Below are 22,559 nucleotides of genomic sequence, written 5' to 3'. Positions count from 1 at the left end.
GCCACATAACCTTCTCAAGATGCAGAATTCTTAAACTGGAAGGAGCTGCATTCCCCTAGGTAACAGACACCAGAAAAATCGAAAGCTGTTGTGTGAAATCCCAGAGTTTTTTTTCCACTGTAGAGAAGATTTGCAATCAGGTACTTGCATATAGTTACACTGAATGATGACTGCTGGTCCATATCCTCTACATTTTCTCTTATTTTTTTTCCCCTTTAACGACGGTGAATGATATATTATATATTAATAGAGCTCTGTGCTTTTCATTTAGCAAATCTCGCCAAATCTAATCGCTACTTTTTGCTGTTCAAAACCTTACTAGTTATACATGAAATAGTAGGCTTTTGTAATTAGAGTAGCATGTCCCAATTCTGTATGCAGCAGCCAGATTCAAATATTTCACCTCTTATTCTAAGCTTTTGTGCTCATCGTGCTCTAAGGGGATCAAAAGAGGTAAGAAGCTGGGAAATACATTGAACGGGGAAACAATGCATGAACGATTCATTACTTCCCATCCAGTTGCTGTGATCCGAGCGTAGAAAGCAGCTTCTTTCAAATTATTAAAGCAGCTGCATCTTTTTCTGCACTCACCCAGATACTTCGTAAGTTGCTTTCAGCTGTTTCCACATGCATATACATGAACCGACACGTTTAATTCCCATGCAGTTCCTTCATCAAGGAGCAGTTTTATGAAGCAGTTTGCTTTGTTTTAATTAATTAATAAATAAATAAATAATAAATAAATAAATAAATAAATAAATAAATAAATAAATAAATAATAAATAAATAAATAAATAAATAAATAAATAAATAAATAAATAAATAAATAAATAAATAAATAAATGCAGGCATGCCAGCCTGGAAAAATCTGCCAGAGTTTTAATAATTTGGAGATCAAGGGGATGCAACAATTTCAAAAGAATTTCACAACTCTAACGTGCTTCTTGGAAAGAAGCAACATTTTCCTTCTCTTATGATGCGTTTTCTTCCTGCTTTTGACTTCCAGTTCAAATGCAGGAAGTCCTCAGATTACAACAGGTCCTCACACTTACAACTGTCACAGCATCCCATTTTTTTTCAATTGAGCAAAATTTATTGACATGTCTCACTTAATGACCTGTTATGACCCCCCTCCGTACGGTGAGTCACGCTGACACAAGGTTACTGTTAGCCACGCTTTACTCACAGACAAGGCAGCAACCCAGACTCCCATAGATAAGAGATACACACAAGAGCTTCTCCAGCTTAGTAAAACGGTTGTGTCCTGCAAAAGGTCTCCTCCCAAAGTCTCTTCTTATATAATCTCTTGGGAGGAGCCCAAATCACAACCACCTGGGCCCAATTATCTTCTATGTCTCCGTAATTGCTGCCGGCGCTTATCCCCCTGTCTCTGCCTGGCATCCAGGACCAACTCTCTTTGCTCCTCCCCACTGCTCAAGGGCCTGACGTCATGGACAAACTCCCTTTGGCTTTCACCGCTGCTCCATGCCTCAGGCGCCTCCTAGTGGCCAACTAGCCTCTCTGGTCCCTGCTCGGAGTCTGAACCCTGCCCAGGGTCCTCCACATCGTCTAGAGCCGACTCAAAGGGTCCCTCGCTATCGGAGTCTGTCGGCAGCTCCAATGGCTCCTGCTGGGCCACAACAATGACCATGGGTGATTTATTAAATTAATATTCATTTAATATAGAAAAAGTGTCATCATAAGCCTGGCATGGTTAACAATAGAGTTGCCCGTCCCAGTTGTGGTTGTTAAATGAGGATTGCCTGTAACAACTTCTTCATATATTAGCCACGAGAGTTGCAAATATATAAATAAATAAGTGCCCATATTACCCCACGGTGCCACGGTGGGTACCTGAGAGACCGCCTCCTGCCGATTACCTCTCTCAGACCAATTAGATCGCACAGGTTGGGTCTCCTCCGGATTCCATCTGCCAGCCAATGTCGGCTGGCGAATCCCCGGGGGAGAGCCTTCTCTGTTGCAGCTCCGGCCCTCTGGAACGAGCTCCCTGTTGAGATCCGGACCCTTACTACCCTCCCAGCTTTCCGCAAAGCCACCAAGTCCTGGCTGTTCCAGCAGGCTGGGGGGCTTGTGAAACATCCAGCCCCACGGAAATTGTGAATGTTGGTCTTGTTTTTAATATGTTGTCTTTGTCTCGTTCCCCCCCTTTCCCTTGTCTTTTGTGAGCCGCCCGGAGTCCTCCGGGAGTGGGCGGCATACAAGACAAATAAATAAATAAATAAATAAATAAATAAATAAATAAATAAATAAATAAATAAATAAATAAATAAATAAATAAATTTTAAAAGAATTAACCCGAACACTTAGGTCACCTTGTTTTGAAAGCTGCCAAGCTTCTATGTTGATAAAGATCAGCAATATTTTGTAAAATAAAATTAGGAAAGTGATCCTTAAACCAGCAAATAATACAGTAAAACAGACAAAATGTGCATAAGGTAGTTCAGATATTGTTAACTACAAATGAAAGTGTGAACTAAATAAAAAAAAAACAGACCATTGATGAACATGTATAGATTTTTTTTTTCCATGGAGAGGTGAGAAACGAGAAAACAAATGCAATTATAATAGCTCTGTTTTAAGAGTTAATCATGGAGAAATTCACATTACCAAGTATTGGCTAACCAAGTACACCATAAGATAGTGTTGAGGAAGCAATTGTAGGTTGCATTTATATAAGAGAGAAAAAAATAAAGACTTTAAATTTTTCCCACTCTAAATATAAGAGAAAATTGTGGTGTCCCGATTCTTACTTTTGTTCTATACCAAGTTCCAGAACTGACAGCAAAATTATCAAACGTGAAGGGAAATTATAAGTGAGATTAATTAAACCTTTGTGCTGATAGGGTTCTCCTTAGTTCCAGGTATAAGTATTTCTGAAGTTTTAGAAGAAAATGAAGCTAATCATAGTGTTATTAAGAAGCCTCCTCAAGGCTTTCCTTGTAGAATTGTGTTGGCCACCTGCAGAACTACTATCCATATTTTTGTATTCATTTCTACCTGTTCATTACTTTCACAGTAGCATACAATTAATGGAGATATTTCCACTTGCTAAAGTGTAATAATACCACTGGTAGTACTAGTATTTATAGAAATTGAACAAAGAGCTTTCCTTGGGCCTTGGGCAACTAGATATCTTTACAACCATTTCTTTGTAAAACTCTAGTGCAGGGATATCAAACTCAATTTCATTTGGAGAAGCATCAGGGTTGTGTTTGACCTTGGGGGGGGGGGGCGTGGCCAGCTCGATATCACTCATGTCAGGGGTGCCTGTGGAGGCCCAAGCCCTCTATACCTCCCAACGACCCATAAGATCCCACAGGCTGGGACTCCTTCGGGTACCGTCGACCGGACAATGCCAGTTGGCGACTACTCAAGGAAGGTCTTTCTCTGTAGCTGCCCCGGCCCTGTGGAACGATCTACCCGCAGAGATCCGGACCCTTCCCACTCTCTCGGCCTTCCGGAAAGCCATTAAAACCTGGCTGTTCTGGCAGGCCTGGGGCTGTTGACCCCAAAATACGGTCCAGCCCCACTCAGAATGGAGTGCATGATGTATGGTATTTTATATCTATTCTTCTTCCCTGTATCTTACTTTATTTTCTTTTTTTTATTATTTTTGTATTGTAAGCCGCCCGGAGTCCTACGGGATCGGGCGGCATATAAATGTTATTAAACTTTAAACTTTAAACTCTACCAGCAGAAAAGGACTCCCAAGCTCCGTTTTCGGCTGCGATGGCCTCCTGCAACCCTCTGCCACCACGCAGCTCCGTTTTCATTGGCAGAGGCACTGTGGGCTTGTCCTTCGCTGTTTCCAGGACAGCCCCACGGGGACAGATCTAAGCACCCCGCATGGGGATCCTGCACGTTGAGTTTGACACTCCTGTCTAGTGTGAGAAAAATTAAACTATTCTGAAACAAGGGTTAATAAACAGACTAATACAGTTTTTAAAGCCAAATTAAGAGCTTTCATCTTTATAAACGCAACTCTCCCATGGAATAGTATATGAGATGGTTCCACCACAAAACCACGGAGGACAAAATCGCGCTCGACGAAAGCGCACATTTGACGTCATCACAGCGCGACGAAAACATCGTGCTGTGATCGAAAAATGTAAAAATAAAGCGAAAACCTTACCCTAACCCCCCCAAACCTAACCCTAAACCTAACCCTAAATCTAACCCTAAACGTAACCCTTAACCTAACGCTAAACCTAACGCTAACCCTTAACCTAACGCTAAACGTAACCCTAATGCTCTAAACCTAACCCTAACCCTTAACCTAACCCTAACCCTAACCCTAAACCTAACCCTTACCTTTATGTGAATCGGCTTGCTTTAATTTCAATTTTATTTCAATTTTTATTTTTTTCCGTCGCGCTGTGATGACGTCAAATGCGTGCTTTCGTCGAGCGCGATTTTGTCCTCCGCGCTTTTGACGGGTCATGATATGAGATACTATTCCATACTATATGTGGGTGAGAGAGAAGGAATGAGAGTCTAAACAGTCCAGTTAGTTTTCAACACCCTCTTCAATTGTCTCCCTTTCTTTTTTTATTGGTGCATTGATTTGTCCATGGAAGTCAGTGGTGGGTTTCAAAAATTGTTGGAACCTACTCTGTGGGTGTGGCCTCCTTTGTGGGAGTGGCTTGCCACCCATGTGACCAGATGGGAGTGGCTTGCCACCCATGTGACCGGATATGAAATTATGAATTAGTACTTATGTTGGTCCAAGTAGCTATTCAGAAACTCTGGCATTGAAGCATGCAAGTCTTAAAGCTGTCAAGTTAAAAGATCCTTGCCAGTGGTGGGTTTCCAAAAATGTTGGAACCTCTTCTGTAGGTGTGGCCTGCTTTCCGGGTCCACTGGTGGAACCTCTTCTAACCGGTCCGATAGATTTGACGAACCGGTTCTACTGAATAGGTGCGAACTGGTAGGAACCCACCTCTGATGGAAGTCTATTTCAGATGTTAGAGTGCAAGACTGCTCCAACAAGATTTTTGTTCTTGCCGCTGACAAATTCTAGGTTTTAACTTTCCATATATTTATCCTTGTGCTTATTCCAGCTGAACACTGAACAGGCTAGCAGGAATTCCTCTTTTCTCTTTGCTGTGTGATCTTTCTTTCATCTCCCTTTAAGGGTTCTTTAGAGAATTAAGCCTTTTTTCTCAACAGTTCCCTAATTATGAGCTGAGATTGTTGCCATATAGAAATAAAAGGAGATGCGGCTTCTTTATAGTTATCTGTTGTAACATCAAACCCTTGACTCGAGTCTGTTGCTGTATGCTTTCAATTCCTGCTACTTTCCAGGGATTCCTTCCATTTGAGGGATAGCTCCTTTTCTATCTTGGAATATGCTCTTGTGTCTCAATGACAATAATAAACATGATGCTTATTTATAATTAAAGACTGACTATAATAGAGTATTCTTCTCTTTTATAACTGATATAGGCTTTTCACCATGGGTATATCTTTTGGGCAGGATTGGGCTTCAGGTTTAGTGACTATGGTTTAGAGAACAGGTTTTCTGATAATAAAGTCTTACATTTAGGCAAGAAAAAACAAAGCTACACATATAGATTTGGAGAAGCCAGGCTTAATAGCAGTAACTCTGAGAGGGATCTTGGAGTCGTAGTGGACAATCAGTTAAATATGAGCCAGCAGTGTGTGACAGCGGCCAAAAAAAGCCACTGCAATCCTAAACTGCATCAACAGAGGGATTCAGTCCAGATTATGTGAAGTAGTAATACCATTCTATAAAGCCTTAGTAAGACCACACTTAGAATACTACATCCAGTTTTGGTCACCACACTATAAAAAGATGTTGAGACTCTAGAAAGAGTGCAGAAAAGAGCAACAAAGATGACTAGTGAACTGGAGCCTAAAACACATGAAGAATGGTTACAGGAACTGGGCAGGGCTAGTCTAGTGAAGAGAAGGACCAGGGGAGACATGATAGCAGTGTTTCAATGTTTGAGGGGCTGCCCCAGAGAGGAAGGGGTCAACCTAATTTCCAAGGCACCTGAAGGCCAGACAAGGAATAATGGATGGAGAAATTAATCCTAAAAATAAGGAGAAATGTTCTGATAATGAGAACAATCAACGAATAGAACCATCTTGCCTTCAGAAGTTGTGGATGCTTCATCACTGGAAATTTTCAAGAAGAGACTGGACTGCCATCTGTCAAAAATGGTGTAGGGTCCTGCTTGGGGGTGGGGGATTGGACTAAATGACCTATAAGGTCTCTTCCAACTCTGTTATTCTCTTCTGATGTTTTGCCAGGAAATGTGGTTGATCCTAATTGATCCTTTGTTCATGCCAACTTCAGATTGGTCATTTTTTTGAGTGTTGATTCCCGATTGGTTCTTTGGGCTGGGTTCTGGTTGACTCCTGGCCTAGGTAAGTTTCTGATTTGCCCATTTTGGGGAGCTGATTCCTGGTTTGTCCTGATTTTGGACAGGAGTTTGATTTCTCACAGGGTCACATGCTTAGAAACTTGCATGAAGATCAAAGTTATGAATACTACTTTTACTGTAAGTAGCAGAATCTTACAATTTAGTGGTGGGATTCAGCCAGTTCGCACCTATTCGGGAGAACCGGTTGGTAACTTTCTAAGCAGTTTGGAGAACCGGTTGTTGGAAGAAATCTCCTTTTGTTTTTTTCCACTTTACAGGGCTAATCCTGTAAGGAAGGCAGGAAGGAAACACTCTGGTGTTGTTTCTAGCCTAATCTTTATTGCCCTGCTAACAGAAACTGCCTCTCCGGTTAACCCTTATTACCATTGTAACAACTAAGGCCGAAGTGCTCATTATCTCATTAACTCTGTCTGGCAGGAATGTGGCATGAGCCTTTCTGGGAGTAATATTTTATTTGGGGGGGGGGGCTTGGTTTCTTCCCACAGAGGGAAAGGAGAAAGAAAGAAAGAAAGAAAGAAAGAAAGAAAGAAAGAAAGAAAGAAAGAAAGAAAGAAAGAAAGAAAGAAAGAAAGAAAGAAAGAGACAGCACAGCAATATAGGGATAGAAGGCTACTCAGAGGTCATATAGTCCAACCCCCTGCTGCAGCAGGAAACCTTACATTGTCTGGCTTATTTTGGTGCCTCTAACAGAGAGGAAAATTGTCAGAAAGGAGAAGGAGTTTACTAGACAAGGCTGCCATGCAGAGATAGTCCTTGACCTATGCCTACAATTGAGCCCAAAATTTTGATTGCTAAGCAAGAGCGTTGTTAAGTGAGCTCCACCACATTTTACCCAATTCATGACATCTCCTGATGAGTGACATCAAATTGGCCATGCCCACCCAGTCCCATGACTGCCAATCCACACCCACAGAATAGGCCACGCCCACAGAATAGGTAGTGAAAAATTTTTGAAACCCACCCCTGAACAGATTAGTGCCTATTCCAAAACTCATAACCTGCCTTCCCTTTCCTAGGTCTCCTGCCTTATGAGAAAGATTTAATTTTGTGCATGTCTTGTTTTCAAAAGCTAATGTGTCCATTTTCATAACTGTAATTATTACTGGAGTCTCTAAAGGCTTCCTGTACTCACACTGTGAGTACCGTACTATGATATATAGGTTGTGTTTGTAAATATCTTTTTAAATACACTAAAGCTTGCAAGGTCTGAAGAAGACTTCTGATTTCAGTCTGCTTTTGATAAAATACCCCTTCATAAAAAGTATGCAAGCATTGCTAAAAACTTGATTATCTGACCTTAATTCCTCCTTGTGACAGCTCGAGCCTTGCTTGAGCATCTTTTGTGATCTAGGTATTTACCCTCCTTCAAATTCCATTTTTGTTCTTGATTTTAATCCACATCCTGCTCCATGGTTCTTATTTTTTTCCCCCTGGTGCAAAAGGGAACGGTTTCACATTTGTTATTCTTTTACCCATTTTTAGAGGTGTTTGTTTCCAGGAATACTTTTGTGAGCTACAGAATTTAATAATGGTGAATAAATCCTGACTTTTTTTAATTGGCAGCTTTCGTGCGCTTTAATCCTTCTTCTGCTTTTCATTCTTTGCTCTCTATACACCGGGCTCATCTCGCTGCTCTGATCTTTTCTGCTGCTTTTAATTACATAGCGAGGCAGCTGAACGTTTCAGTTTCTTATTATTAACAGTGCCTCGTTTAAAGTTTTCAATCATAAAGCAAATGATGATTCATCTGAATTTGACCATCTTTGAAATTATACCTGCGTGTCTTCCCTACCTCTCTTATTCCCAACAGATTACACAATAGCGCTGATTAGTAGCAGCATTTGTAATACCTCTTAAAGATTTATCATCATGGAATACTGTCAGTAATAGTATTTAATTCACTTACGTCTACACAATTCGTCTCTCCTGGCTTCTGTTCATTTCCTTCTCTGTATATTCTCTCTCTGATCTCCACGTAACAAGATATGATATCCCCAAGTTACGAGTTAGGACAAAATGTCGAAAATGTTAATAAATGGCTTTGAGTCTTTTGACTTTTTATCCCACTAATTGCTATTTACACTTGCTATACTTCTCACAAATGAACTTAATGTAGGTGATTCATTAAATTGGGAGGAAAATATGACAAAAGTGGCATTGATAATATTGGCTGGTTCAGAGGCAAACAAGAAAAATATATTTTAGGATTATATTTAACTACCGTGTTGCCAGTACCAGTGGTGGGTTTCAAACATTGTTGGAACCTACTCTGTGGGTGTGGTCTCCTTTGTGGGAGTGGCTTGCCACCCATGTGACTGGATGGGAGTGGCTTGCTGCCCATGTGACCAGATGGAAGTGGCTTGCCGCCCATGTGACCGGATATGAAATTATGAATTAGAACTTAGGTCGGTCCAAGTAGCTATTCAGAAGTTAGTGGTTAGAAGCAATGGTAAAGCAAGATATGGAATTAAAACCAGAAATATTTTGTTGGCTATTTGAAAGGGAGTATAATATATATTTAATTTTACACATGTTAGCAGCTTCTGGAATTGTGTTTGCACAACAGTGGAAAAACAGAGATATGTAAATGAATAAATATTACAATGTGCAGGAATAAATAAATTGACAATTGAAATCAAGAAGGCTTTGAATACTTTTTCACGTGGGATTGGTTTTAGCAATTGCCAACTAACGGAAACAGAAATTAGAAATCCAAAAGTATGAAAAAAAACACCAATTATGTAAGGAAAGGTCCCTAAAATGTATAAGGAAATATTACTATATCATTATTAATGCGTAGATAACTGCGGGACATTACACACCCACCAGTGGTGGGTTTCAAAAAAATTTGGAACCTCTTCTGTAGGTGTGGCCTGCTTTCTGGGTCCACTGGTGGAACCTCTTCTAACCGGTTCGGTAGATTTGACGAACCAGTTCTACCGAATAGGTGCGAACTGGTAGGAACCCACCTCTGGCCAATACCCATTGTGATCACTAAACAAGGAATACATGTATATCCTGATAATGTGAGTTTATAAGTCAAGTTGGCTTGCCATTAAATTGATGTAATCAAAGTTCAGTTGAATCAGTTGATTCTGCACCTAATAACGGCAGCAAGACTGTTGGTGGCGCAATACTGGAAGAAGGAAGACTTGCCTACAACTCAAGAATGGACATTGAAAGTTACGAACTTAGCCGAGATGGCTAAAATATCGGCATATCTTAACGATCACTCAAATGAGAGATATAAACGAGACTGGAAAAAATGGATTGACTATATACAAAATAAATACGGGACCAAGAAATTCCAGTTAGCCTATGCTTAAGATCAGAAATGATTTAAATTGTTTAAAGTTAATTCAGCAAGAAGAAGCTAAGATCAATGTAGAATGTCATTAATTTCTTTATTTCTTTTTTCTCAATAGATTTTAGACTGTGTTTGTTAAAAATCCATACCGTGTACGGGTTCTGGGAAGTCGGGGGGGGGGGAGGAGGAGGGGGGTTGGGGGGGAGGGAGGGGTATACATTAGGCTAGACAAGAATTTGGTGGTAAACTAGAACTATGTTGACACACAAAAAAGTTCAGTTGAGTAGGCTTCCTGTTTTGTGTCGGCCGTATGTACTAACGTTAGTTGTTGTTGTGTCTCCCAGGATTGGTGCAAAGCATCAGGAACTCCGCCAGAAGCAGATCAGGGGACTTGCTGAGTATTCCACGGGTCCTATGGGAGCCTCGCCTGATCTTGATGATGACGAGACAGACCCAAATTATGCACGAGTGAATCACTTCCGAGAAGTATATCCAGTTATCAACTCCTACCAGCTTTCCTCCCCCCCTGTTTCTGAAGCTTATGGTGGGTGCAATAACCCTACAGCACCTCTGGACAGGGACCACTTAGAAGGATTATATGCGAGGATAAACAAGCCATCCCACCAGCATGCTCCTGTTGAGAGGTAATACTCACGCCATAGGGGGAAAAAGTTAATGCATGTTTGAATATTTCTATATGCAACAACCCTATTGTATGAAATTGACATGGTAAACTATATTATATTTCGAAGAATTTGATTTGAGTATTTTTTGTCAATGCTTTCCATGATGTACTCCTGCAGTTCCACAACTGCAAGTGATATTATGTGAGCACAACAAAGACCTTGGAACAGTTTGGAAATATATATCAGTTGGATGTATTTGTGAAGAGTCAAAAGACGCATTCTATACATCTTTTTTATGAGCAGAATGCTTCACATACATAGCAAGCTTTCCTTGGAATGTGCCTTCCGTATCTCTTTGGCATCCTCACAAATGAAGTGTTGTTATCTTTGAATTGTATCCCTTTTACTAGCATTATGATTAAGTTGGGAGCTTCTGCTAAGCTTTTTTTTGGCAGCCCCGTGGCATGTATATTTTGTGAGAGGGATTTCTTACCTTGCCCTTTTACCTGTGCAAATTTTGCAGGATTTTATTACTGTCTTAGCCAGGTACAGCGTTCACAAACAATCTTCTTTTTTTTCCCCCTAGTGTCTTCTTCTAATATCCTGTTGTTTTGATGATTTGTTAATAGTCACTTTGGTCTCCACCTCCCAAACACACGCATACCCACAACAGAGAGGAAACAGGCCAAATGCAGGTTTAGCAATATGGCACCATGCCCCCAAGTGCTTCAGAAGGCTTTCTGATGCAAATCTGGTCCCATGCTGCTATGATCACAGTTTTTTGTAGTTTTTCAGCACAGGCTTAATGCTGTATAGCCATTGAAGTTCCATGTCAGCATATTCATATTCTCTCATTCTGAAGTCATTTGCTTTGTTTTTTTTTAATGAAGAGGGAGTCCCCTTGTTTACAATGTATAATTTTACTCCAAGGGGGGTGAAAGATCTTAAATGATCCAGAATTTATATTTGCTTAAAAGGAAACAAAATAAATTTGCATCGTTAGTAGATTCGTTACTCAAAGTCATTATAAAACTGAAATTATTATCAAAAGGCTCTTTCTTTCCCAAGCAGACTTAATTGACCTGCTTCAAATTAAATTTGAGTGCAAATTAAGTAGTTTTCTTTCTGTGCTCTGAAGTCCTGTACTCTTAACAGACTTTTGTGTTCAGGGTTTTTGGGAAAGGGGAATGACATCATTTTATACCCAATTGCTAGAAAAACTGGTTGCTTATACTCTGTTTTGCTATGTAAGCTTAGAGTTTGCATTTTTTCCATATTCTATGATATTATGTGCTCTCAATTAAGCCAGAGGAAGATCCGAGAATGATGGCATATTTATGCAGATTGCAAAACATAGCTTCATAATAAAACAGATTACTTTTCAGGGTCCTTTGAATAATAAACAGGGAGAAAGGAGCCATTTTTAATCCTTAATGTCAAATTTCTAGGATGATAGCATTATTATTATATGACTGAAAGAAAGCATGTATCCCAGAGTCACAGTCAGGGAACCATAACAATGAGATTCTGAAATCTGGCACTGAAGATTACAAAAACTTGTCTTTGATGTGGCTTCCTATGTTTAAACGAGACACTTTTGAGGAACTCCAAAAGTATAAACAAGACAGATAGCTGGAAGTAACTGAAGAAGGAGGAAAAAGTCACGACTGAGATGTGTGGAACTGTTGGGGGGGAGGGTATGTTTGTATAGCTCAGTTTTTGAAATAAAACAAGTGTATTGAATTGAGATTCGTTTTTGGAGAGGCAACTTCAATCTTTGTTCATAGCCAACTTATTTCAATCATTGTAACATTTTAAATGTTTTAGCTCTCTTGCAGATATGATGAACAATATTGCTCATATTGTAGATATAAGCTTAAGTGAGTTAGGCCATGTACTATGTTACTTATATAATTAATTATGAAAGCTGATAAAGATGACTGATTGTGGCTTAAATTCGTGGTCCTCCCTCATGGGAGAAATCTGGATAATAATAATAAAAGTATATTCATTTTATGATGCTTTTGATAAAGTATGGACTTACCTTTACTATAACATTGGTATTTGGAGTTTTATTACTGTTCGTTAAGTTTTTCCAAGTGTTTAAAGTGCAAATGTTTTGAAAATGCCATGGATTCTTACTGAGATTTTATTGAGTTTTTATTCTGATTGGGGATTCCTGCTGTTTTTTTTTTTTTTGTTTTTTTTTTGTGAGCTGCCCAGAGTTGTGTGAACACACAAACTTGCCTTCACAATAAGCAAGACCAGGCAGGTGTCTACATCCTTTGGCTGGAGATTCATCCATGGTACTTAAATCGATCGTGTTATAAAGTACCTTTTTCAGACATGATAAAATGTTATTATTATTATTATTTTGTAAAATGACTAACTGGGGAGGATTGCCCATTCATGAACTGGTTGCTACATTAAGTGTGGAGAAGTGAAACAGCACAACTTCAAAAGGTACTCCTTGAATTGTGACTGTAACTGAATGCTGAAATTTCAGTTGGAAGTCATTGCGGTCATAAGTCAGGGCACTCACATGACCTAAGTAATTTTCTGGCCTGTATCGTGGCAAACCCAGTCATCGCAAAGGAAACCCATTCATTTTGCCAAAAACGAGCAAAAAATATTTTGAATTGTTGCCATTTGACCACAGAACACTCTGACTGGTCATGAAGCTGACTCATCTGTCATCTGATCATTTGACCAGGGAGGATTGGCACAACCATTTATGGTGGTATGGTTGCTTTATGGCAGGAGTGTCAAATTCAAGGTTCGAGGGTCGGATCCAGCCTGCGGTGTGCTTAGATTTGGCCTGCGGGGCCGCCCTGGTAACAGCAAAGGACTAGCCTGCGGTGCCTCTGCCAGTGAAAATGGAGCTCGGAAAGGTTGTGGGCATTCCTCTCAAGCTCCGTTCTCACTGGCAAAGGGTTGCAGGAAACCGTCGAAGCCGAAAACGAAGCTCGGGAGTCCATTTTCGCTGGCAGATTGCTCGGGTCACCATGGGCACTCCTGACAAGAGTGACGTTAAGCTGGCCATGCCCACCCCGGCCCTCTTAGATCAAACCCTGATGTGGCCCTCAGTGAAATTGAGTTTGACACCGCTGCTTTACGGGCTATAAAATGCCAGTTTTGTAAATGTCACCATTTTGAACAGCCATTACTATTATTTATTTAATTAATTAATTAATTTGTATCTCAAGAGACTCAGGGCGGCTTACAATAAAAAGGGAAGGGGGAATATAAAAAAATAAAAAAACAACAATTAAAAATTCAACAACATTCATAACTTAGGATGGGGCTGGATAAATCAACAGCCCCAGGCCTGCCGGAACAGCCAGGTCTTGGTCGCTTTGCAGAAGGCCGGAAGGGTAGTAAGGGTCCGGATCTCAACGGGGAGATCGTTCCATAGGGCCGGAGCAGCTACAGAGAAGGCCCTCCCCCGGGGAGTCGCCAGCCAACATTGACCGGCAGATGGAATCCAGAGGAGGCCTAGTCTGTGCGATCTTATAGGCCTCTGGGAGGTAATTGGCAGGAGGCAGTCTCTCAGGTAACCAGGTCCGATACCATGTAGGGCAGAAGAGAACTATCTATATAGAAAGTGAGCCTTCTCAAGCTGGAAGGGGGGGGGGAAAACGGAATATGAGCAGCAGCTGTGTCTGAGCCCAAAACACAAAGCATTTGAGTATAACATTCTCTCTCGTGTTCCCTATTCTCTGTGTGTGCAACCCCCTGTCCATATAGCATCCACTTATTCCATTCATATATCTTCCGTAAGGACGACCATCTATTTCAAAATCATTCTGTTTCACACACACACAGGTCTAGATATGGTGTCTCTATTATCATAACATCAGGACGACTCTGGTTACACTAGAGCAGTGTTTCTCAACCTTGGCAACTTGAAGATGTCCGGATTTCAACTCCCAGAATTCCCCAGCCAGCGAATGCTGGCTGGGGAATTCTGGGAGTTGAAGTCCGGACATCTTCAAGTTGCCAAGGTTGAGAAACACTGCACTAGAGTATCATCATAGGCTAATTCTTTCTAGCACAACTTTTATTGTGTGGATTCAGTCCACTTTTTACCGTAGCCCCAATTTTTTTTTGAAACACGCACACAATGGTTTGCTGGATTAGAATCTCGATCTAAGAAAACTGTTTGTAGTAAGCTTCTGATCCTTAAAAAAATTACGTTTTTTTTCCCCACAAACTAAAATCTTCAGCAAATAATTACTCTGAAACCGAAGAAACCACCAAGAAAGGAAGAGTAAAAAGTCAAAAAAAGAAACATTGAACCAGTGTTTCTCAACCTAAGAGCCAAGGTGGCGCAGTGGTTAAATGCAGCACTGCAGGCTACTTCAGCTGACTGCAGTTCTGCAGTTGGGCTGTTCAAATCTCACCGGCTCAGGGTTGACTCAGCCTTCCATCCTTCCGAGGTGGGTAAAATGAGGACCCAGATTGTTGTTGGGGGCGATATGCTGACTCTGTAAACCGCTTAGAGAGGGCTGAAAGCCCTATGAAGCGGTATATAAGTATTAAAAAAAAAACCTTAGCAAATGTATGCTTGCTGGAGAATTCTGGGAAGTAGAAGTCCACACATCTCTCTGAGGTTGAGAAATGCTGACCTTCCTAGGGAAGCTACTCCTGTCACACCTGAACAGGTGCAAGTAGGGAAAGCTGCTTAAATTCTGGTTTGAGTTCAGATGTAATGGTTTTAGATACATGTACAGGAACAGCCGAGGTGGCGCAGTGGTTAGGGTGCAGTACTGCAGGCCACTTCAGCTGACTGTTATCTGCAGTTCAGCGGTTCTAATCTCACCGGCTCAAGGTTGACTCAGCCTTCCATCCTTCCGAGGTGGGTGAAATGAGGACCCAGACTGTGGGGGCGATATGCTGACTCTGTAAACCGCTTAGAGAGGGCTGAAAGCCCTATGAAGCAGTATATAAGTCTAACTGCTATTGCTATTGCTATAAACACATAGTTTAAGTCTAGAATTGAGATGCAAATTTCAATTCAGAAGTTATTGATTTAAGGCCCTCCCCCCCTTTTTACCACCCTGTGATCCCTTAAGTCAGAGTAAAGTTGGGGCAACTGGATGAGGCTGAGAATTTTCCTGCCCTTCCTGAAGCCACGTGGAATTTGCAGCAAATATTTTTTTCTTTGTGCCCTCAGAGAGAAACATCTGTCGCTACCTAGGATTGAACTTTCAACCCTCTGAGTGGAAGGTTGAGAGCATTAGACAAGAGTGTTCACCACTGAGCATGGTGTTTAAGACCCTCATTTGGAAGTAAAAGTGCTATTATTGTGATACAAAAGTTCACTGAAAAATTTGAAAAATTGTTGCTGGCAAGGACCAGCCCACCACCTATTGAAAAAATAGCTTTTGAAGCAATTCACTGATATTTATTTTAAAATGTTTATATTTCAATTTTGGACAAAATTCCATGATGCCCTTCAAACAAAAATAGATTTTATTTCCTCCACCAGGCAGCTCTGTAATAGGAATTTTAGCTTTTTATGTCCTTGCCCGTTATTATTTTTTTAATCTGCCATTTAATTTTAAATGCTAATATGAGTGTGAGTAATTAAAAAGCCAAAATTGACTATGAGGTTAGTAAGCTGCAAGAATGGGAAAAGGGAGATCATTATGCCTCTGTTCATGGGTAGCTATTTGCAAAACAACTGATAATGTGCAAAATGAAGATTTTATAAATGGCATTTTAAATCAATGGGTAATGGCTTGAAGATTAATTAAGTAGAGCTATCCCAAAGAGAACCTGCTACAATCTTGTTTATAGGCCAGTCGCTTACAAAGTGTAAGTGCAGAAAAGCTATGCTACTTCCATTTTGCAGACAAAACAGTACAGAGTGTTTTATTTCTTGAACCTTTTTGATTACCTTTCCAAAAATGCACAGGTTTCTTAATTAATATGTTCAAGGTCAGAAAATGCAGAATATGTTAAGATAAGTAACCGACGTAAAACAAATGATAGGGCTTTGAATTTATTCTTTGACCGGTATTGCATTTCCTAATCATGAGTGTTCTGGGGAACAGTGCAGAGAATGAAAACATTGTCATTTGGGCGAGCTACAAAAAATGCAATATCCCTGGAATGAAAGTGCTAGCTTGGGGAAAATATTGGGATTTCAAGCAGCTGCATATTTTATGTCATTTTATTTATTGTGCAATAATATGGCTGCCTGGAAAAACCATTGCAATGAAGTGTTCATTCCTAGACTATACTCAAATATGCACTTCACCACGGATGTTGTGAGTATATTGAGTTGTGGAAGAATAACTACAGCACCAAAAGAGAAATAATGCCTGTTTGTGACATTGTGACATGTACAGTGTGTACATTTCTAGTTGTTATGTACATATTTTGGCTCTCTGCTTTTTCAAACCAAAACCAGGGAGCATAAATATCTTGGTTTTTCAGTGAAGAAATCATTTCTCTGTACTGTCATGTTTATTATTAGAAAAATTGACAATTAGAATTTCAAGCCTGGGTTATATGAAGGATGAATGAACGATCTGCCATTGCAGATGTAGTTTTTCTCTCTTTGATTCTGTACCTACTGTAACAATGAGCTTGCTCAAATTGCCTTTGAGTAACTCTATCATGCGGTAAATAAAAGATAACCATGAACGCTAGAAGGCTGATACTCCTATTCCCCAAAGGGAAAGTCTTTGTCAATGTGAATTATAAACCGACTCTCTTTCCCATTTATCAGAGAAGCATAATATAAAGCAATTTTCAAACCTGAGTGATTAATATGATTAAACAAAGATGTCAGGCCCAGATCTTCCATCTATATCCAAATAAATACTTTTGTTGACCAGGTGATCTCATAAACATGAGGTCAGCATGGGGCAACCAAACGGGTCCCTTGGCATTTGCTACATGCTACATTCTGTGAAAGATTTGTTAAGACAGTAATGGAAAATCTTAATGCATGATGTGGAAGAAGAGATGGACACGTACAATGAGGACTGAGATGACACACCGTGTTGGAAATGTGTGCAATACGCTTCTAGAATCCCACATTTTTAAGATGAGGGAAACTTTCATGGGCTTCTTTGTCTAATGCTAAGGCAATTACAAGATGCCTCAGTTTTAAAAGAGAAAAAGCAAATATTATTCATAGCTATAATAATTGTTAATACTTTGTGTGTTTATTATTGCTGTCGGAGGTGGGAATCTATGATTGGGGAAGGCATTAGATTTAGAGATCCCAGTTAAGCTGGGTGCAATTGAATTGGTTAAAAAAAGTGATTCATATCAAAAATGTCCTCTGAACCAGAGGTTCCCCCAGCCCCTGGTCCGTGGATCAGCACCGTTTTGCGGGATGCTAGCAACTGGGCCATAGAAACAAGCAGAACCCCATCTGTGGGATGCAGGCAGCATGCAAAACCATACCTCCTCTGGTCCATGGAAAAACCTCTCGCCACAGAACTGGTCTCAGGTCAGTGGTGGGTTTCAAAAAATTTTCGAACCTACTCTGTGGGTGTGGCCTCCTTTGTGGGAATGGCTTGCTGGCCATGTGACCTGGTGGGAGTGGCTTGCCGACCATGTGTTCTCTCTCTCTCTCTCTCTATCTCTCTCTCTCTCTCTCTCTCTCTCCTTCCTTTTGTCTCTCTGTCCCTTTTTCCTTTTTTTCTTTCATCTCTCACTTTTTCTTTCTTTTTTTCTTAATTTCTTTCTCTCTCTCTCTCTCCTTCCTTTTGTCTCTCTGTCCCTTTTTCCTTTTTTTCTTTCATCTCTCTCTCCTTTTTCTTTCCTTTTTTCTTTTTTTTATTTCTTTCCTTCTTCCTTTCTCTTTCTCTTTCTCTCTCTGTGTGAGTCTGTGTTTGTGTATGTGTGTGTTTGTGTGTCAGCGGTGGGTTTCAAAAATTTTTGGAGTCTCTTCTGTAGGTGTGGCCTGCTTTCCGGGTCCACTGGTGGAACCTCTTCTAACCGGTTCGGTAGACTTGACGAACCGGTTCTACCGAACTGGTAGGAACCCACCTCTGTCTCTGGTGCTCAAAAGGTTGGGAGGGGAAACTGCTCTGAATTTTCTGATGATTACGAAGTGGTAAAAGGAGGCGATGCACAGCTATTATAACATCAGATAATGGAGATTTAAGGCTGTAATACAATACATACTATAATAATAAAGTCTTTTTGAGATTATTTGCACCTACCCAAATTTTGTGTTTAAAGTTTTTTTGCTATAGCAGCAGTGAGAATGGGAGCTTCACCTGTCTATTAAAAGCTGCACCTTTTGGTCGTTACTGCTGTTAGAAAGAAGACAAAATAACTCTTTTGGTTTACGTAGCCTTAGATCTGTGGTGAAATTCAATTTTTTTTACTACCAGTTCTGTGGGCATGATTTGGTGGGCGTGGTGTGGCTTGGTGGGCGTGGCTTGGGGTGTGTGTGGCAGGGGAAGGATACTGCAAAATCTCCATTCCCTCTCCAGTCTGGGGCCACCCAGAGGTGGCATTTGCCGGTTCTCCGAACTACTCAAAATTTCCACTCTGGTTCTCCCAATCCTGAATCTGCTGGATTTCACCCCTGCCTTAGATCTCACAGTTGGGTTATGCTTCTCATTGTCCTCCAACAAAAAAAAATATCTGCTGGGGCAAATTATGCATTTTTTTAAGTATTACCAATTTGCCATCTAACTAAAATTATGAGGAGAAGAATTTTTTCTGGTAGGTTATGTCACCTGAATTGATTGATTTGACTTTATATACCATCGAATCATGACTTGACTCTTAGTGACCACCTAGATTTTCTTCATGACAACCTGCCCCTAACTTGGTTTTTCAGGTCTTCCAATGATCAATCCAATCATCTCCCTTGTAAGTGAATCTATCCATGTGTTCAGCTGCAGCGTATTTTTCTATTAATTTCTTGGCTGGTCCTAAAGGTCTGTAGCTTCCCCCACTTCAAAAACTTTTTTGTCAGTTTTAAGGCTGGTTGTTGTCCTTCTGGCCATTAATTTGGTCTTGTTTGCATTTGATTTTAATCCTTTTTTTCATTGTGTTCCTTGATTATTATTTCTAAATCTTGCAGATCCTTTGTATTTTAGGCTATTAGGATAGTGCATAGCACAATACAGATTATTATTATAAGAGCCGAGGTGGCGCAGTGGATAAATGCAGCACTCCAGGCTACTTCAGCTGACTGCAGTTCTGCAGTTCGGCTGTTCAAATCTCACCGGCTCAGGGTTGACTCAGCCTTCCATCCTTCCGAGGTGGGTAAAATGAGGACCCGGATTGTTGTTGGGGGCGATATGCTGACTCTGTAAACCGCTTAGAGAGGGCTGAAAGCCCTATGAAGCGGTATATAAGTCAAACTGCTATTGCTATTGCTATTGGTATGTCTTCCTCCAGTTTTAAAACTACAATCATTTTTTTCCAATCAACTACCCTTAATATATATTTGATATATGGTTGAATAAATTAAGGGAAAGTATTACAGCCTTGTCATGCTAATTTGCCCACCTGAAGCCAGTCTGTTTTGCCATATTCTGTCTATATTGTTCTATGACTTGTATATAAGATTCTTGTGAGAACAATGAGATGTTTTGGAATTCCTGTTTTTCTTAGCACATAGCAATAGCAGTTAGACTTATATACCGCTTCATAGGGCTTTCAGCCCTCTCTAAGCGGTTTACAAAGTCAGCATATCACCCCCACAGTCTGGATCCTCATTTCACCCACCTCGGAAGGATGGAAGGCTGAGTCAACCTTGAGCCGGTGAGATTAGAACCGCTGAACTGCAGATAACAGTTAGCTGAAGTGGCCTGCAGTATTGCACCCTAACCACTGCGCCACCTCGGCTCTTCAGGTTGATGTGATGTGATCAACACATTCAAATGCCTTTTTATAATCAATGAAGCACCTACTGATTTATTTTGATATTCTTTGTTTTTCTTGATTATCCAGTGGAATCGCAATAACATCCCATGTTCCCTGACTTATTTTTAAAGCCATCTTGAATCTGGCCTCTCTTTTTACATATGGGGCTCTAAATTTCTATAGGATGACCATAATTACTGTCCTAGCATGTAAAATTAAGAATATTGTAGAATAGTTTTTTACAGTCTGTTAAGTCTCCTCTTTGATATTGGAAAGAAGATTGATTCTTCTAGTCTGTTGCCCACTGTGTCAATCTCCAGATTTTCTGGCACACAAAATCCTTATTGATTCTTCTTCTGTCACATGCTCTATTTTTACAAGCGTTCCATAGGCCCTTGTAGCTTCTAGTTGGGTAAATGACGAGAGTGCTGATCTCAATATTTTCTAATATTAGAGGTTCTTGTAAATAGGGAATATCTTCTAAGATCTCTTGGATGTTGATATCTTTACTTTACAGGATTTCAGTATACTCCTTCCTTCTGATTCTTTGAATCAGTTGCTAAGTGTTCATTGCAGAGGTCGGTTCCTACCAGTTCGCACCTATTCGGTAGAACCGGTTCGTCAAATCTACCGAACTGGTTAGAAGAGGTTCCACCAGTGGACCCGGAAATCAGGCCACACCTACAGAAGAGGTTCCAAAGTTTTTTGAAACCCACCACTGGTCCTTGGATATGATTATTCTACACTATCATGCTCGTATTTATAAAACTCAGTGCCTCTGTGAAAGGTAAGGATGACTACTGAGTTTGTGGTGCAATCAGAACATTGCGTGTGTTGAAGTTGTTTTAACACAAACCAAAGATGCCTTTTAAAAAACAAGTTTACATCCTATTCTTATGCATGCCAGTGCTGTGTGTGAGGTAGTTTAAGGTGGTTCTGACAAGTGTGGTCGGCATCTTCATATCCGGTCACATGGGCGGCAAGCCACTCCCATCCGGTCACATGGGCGGCAAGCCACTCCCACAAAGGAGGCAACACCCACAGAGTAGGTTCCAACAATTTTTGAAACCCACCACTGGTTCATTGGTGTCCTTTGCCATCCCCTTTTGAGTTCAGAGTTCTTTTCAAAGATTTTCCTTGATTTCCCCCCATGTTTTCTGTTTCCATCTTCAATGTTGTTATAGTTATTGCTGTGGTACTGCTCCCTGCTTCTTGTAGCTCTCTGAAACTCTTGGTTAACGTCCTTTCTGAGATTTTTGTCATTCTTGGCTTTGACATCTTTTTTCTTCTTGGCAATTTTCACAGTTTGTTCTGCTATCTTCTCTTTTTATTTATTTTTGGCAGTCTCTTTTCACATTAATCCTTAACAACTTCATGCAAGTTCACTGCATAATTCCTCTCCTTTTTATACATGAGATGCGGTACTTCAAAGCAATTTGAAGTGGTATATATTTAAGATCATGTAGTGGAAACTGACTGCATTCTTCTTTTCCTTTATCTGAACTTGGAACTTGTACAAGAGCAGCTTGTTATCTGTTCCACAGTCAGCACCTGGCCGTGACTTCGATGCCTATAACTGAGGTCCTCTATTTTCTTTTAGCAATAATATATCCCATTTTATTTCTAGATACTTCATCTATATACTTCATGCACAGAAGTATCATTTGAAGACAATATTTAGCTACGAAGAAATCATTGGAGTGACTGGAATTGATAATTGAATCTCCTGCTTCATTTCAGTTTCTTAAGCCATGCTGTCTAGCTACATTTTTCTCTTTAATGTTCCCAACTTTGGCGTTCCTGTCCCTGGGTGGGTGTGGTGGCTCAGTGGTTAAGATGCTGGGTTTGTCTGCTGGAAAACCAGCAGCCAAGGTTTGAGACCTGAGTACTGCACAATGGGATGAGCTCCTATCCTTGCCCCAGCTCCTGTCAACCCCGCAGTTCGAAAGCATGCAAATGTGAGTAGTTAAATAGGTACCATTTTGTTGGGAAGGTGTTCTGACCCCCCCTCCTCCATCCAGGAACGAAAGCCAAAAGCAAATGTAAATAAGAATACTTTTAATCAGTCCAGACTCTCATTGGCTGCAAGCCCAAAATAAACAAAGAGATAAGCACTCTGGCAGCAATTACTACAACCTAGGCAATGCAAACAAGCTGTCATAGAAAACCACTTATCCAAGTTGGTTTCTCTGAATCGTGAACGTTGAGGTCTGCAAAAGGGCGTGGCACAAGCAGTCCCTTTTATAATCAGGAGAGGATCTTAATCAGCATCAGCTAAACTCAATCATCTCCTACAATTATGCAGTTGTTCCTTCCGCCGAGTAGCCCTTCGATGGCATGCAT

The 22,559-nt window shown here is 40.5% G+C and overlaps 1 protein-coding gene across 1 annotated transcript in view; it reads left to right on the top strand.

The window, feature by feature from the left end:
* The window catches only part of PARD3B (par-3 family cell polarity regulator beta), a 587,816-nt gene that overhangs the window by 407,996 nt on the left and 157,261 nt on the right, over positions 1-22,559 (top strand). Inside the window, exon 20 of the mRNA XM_087706906.1 lies at positions 10,083-10,382. Within this exon, the coding sequence (XP_087563032.1) occupies positions 10,083-10,382 (300 nt within the window). The remainder of the gene's footprint in view (positions 1-10,082; positions 10,383-22,559) is intronic.

This window comes from Thamnophis sirtalis, unplaced genomic scaffold (assembly GCF_051295495.1).
Source record: "Thamnophis sirtalis isolate CommonGarterSnake01/CBP01778 unplaced genomic scaffold, rThaSir2_p1.2 scaffold_1, whole genome shotgun sequence".
Taxonomy (NCBI): domain Eukaryota; kingdom Metazoa; phylum Chordata; class Lepidosauria; order Squamata; family Natricidae; genus Thamnophis; species Thamnophis sirtalis.
Note: the sequence above shows the minus strand (reverse complement) of the source record. Positions and strands in the feature narration are given on the sequence as shown.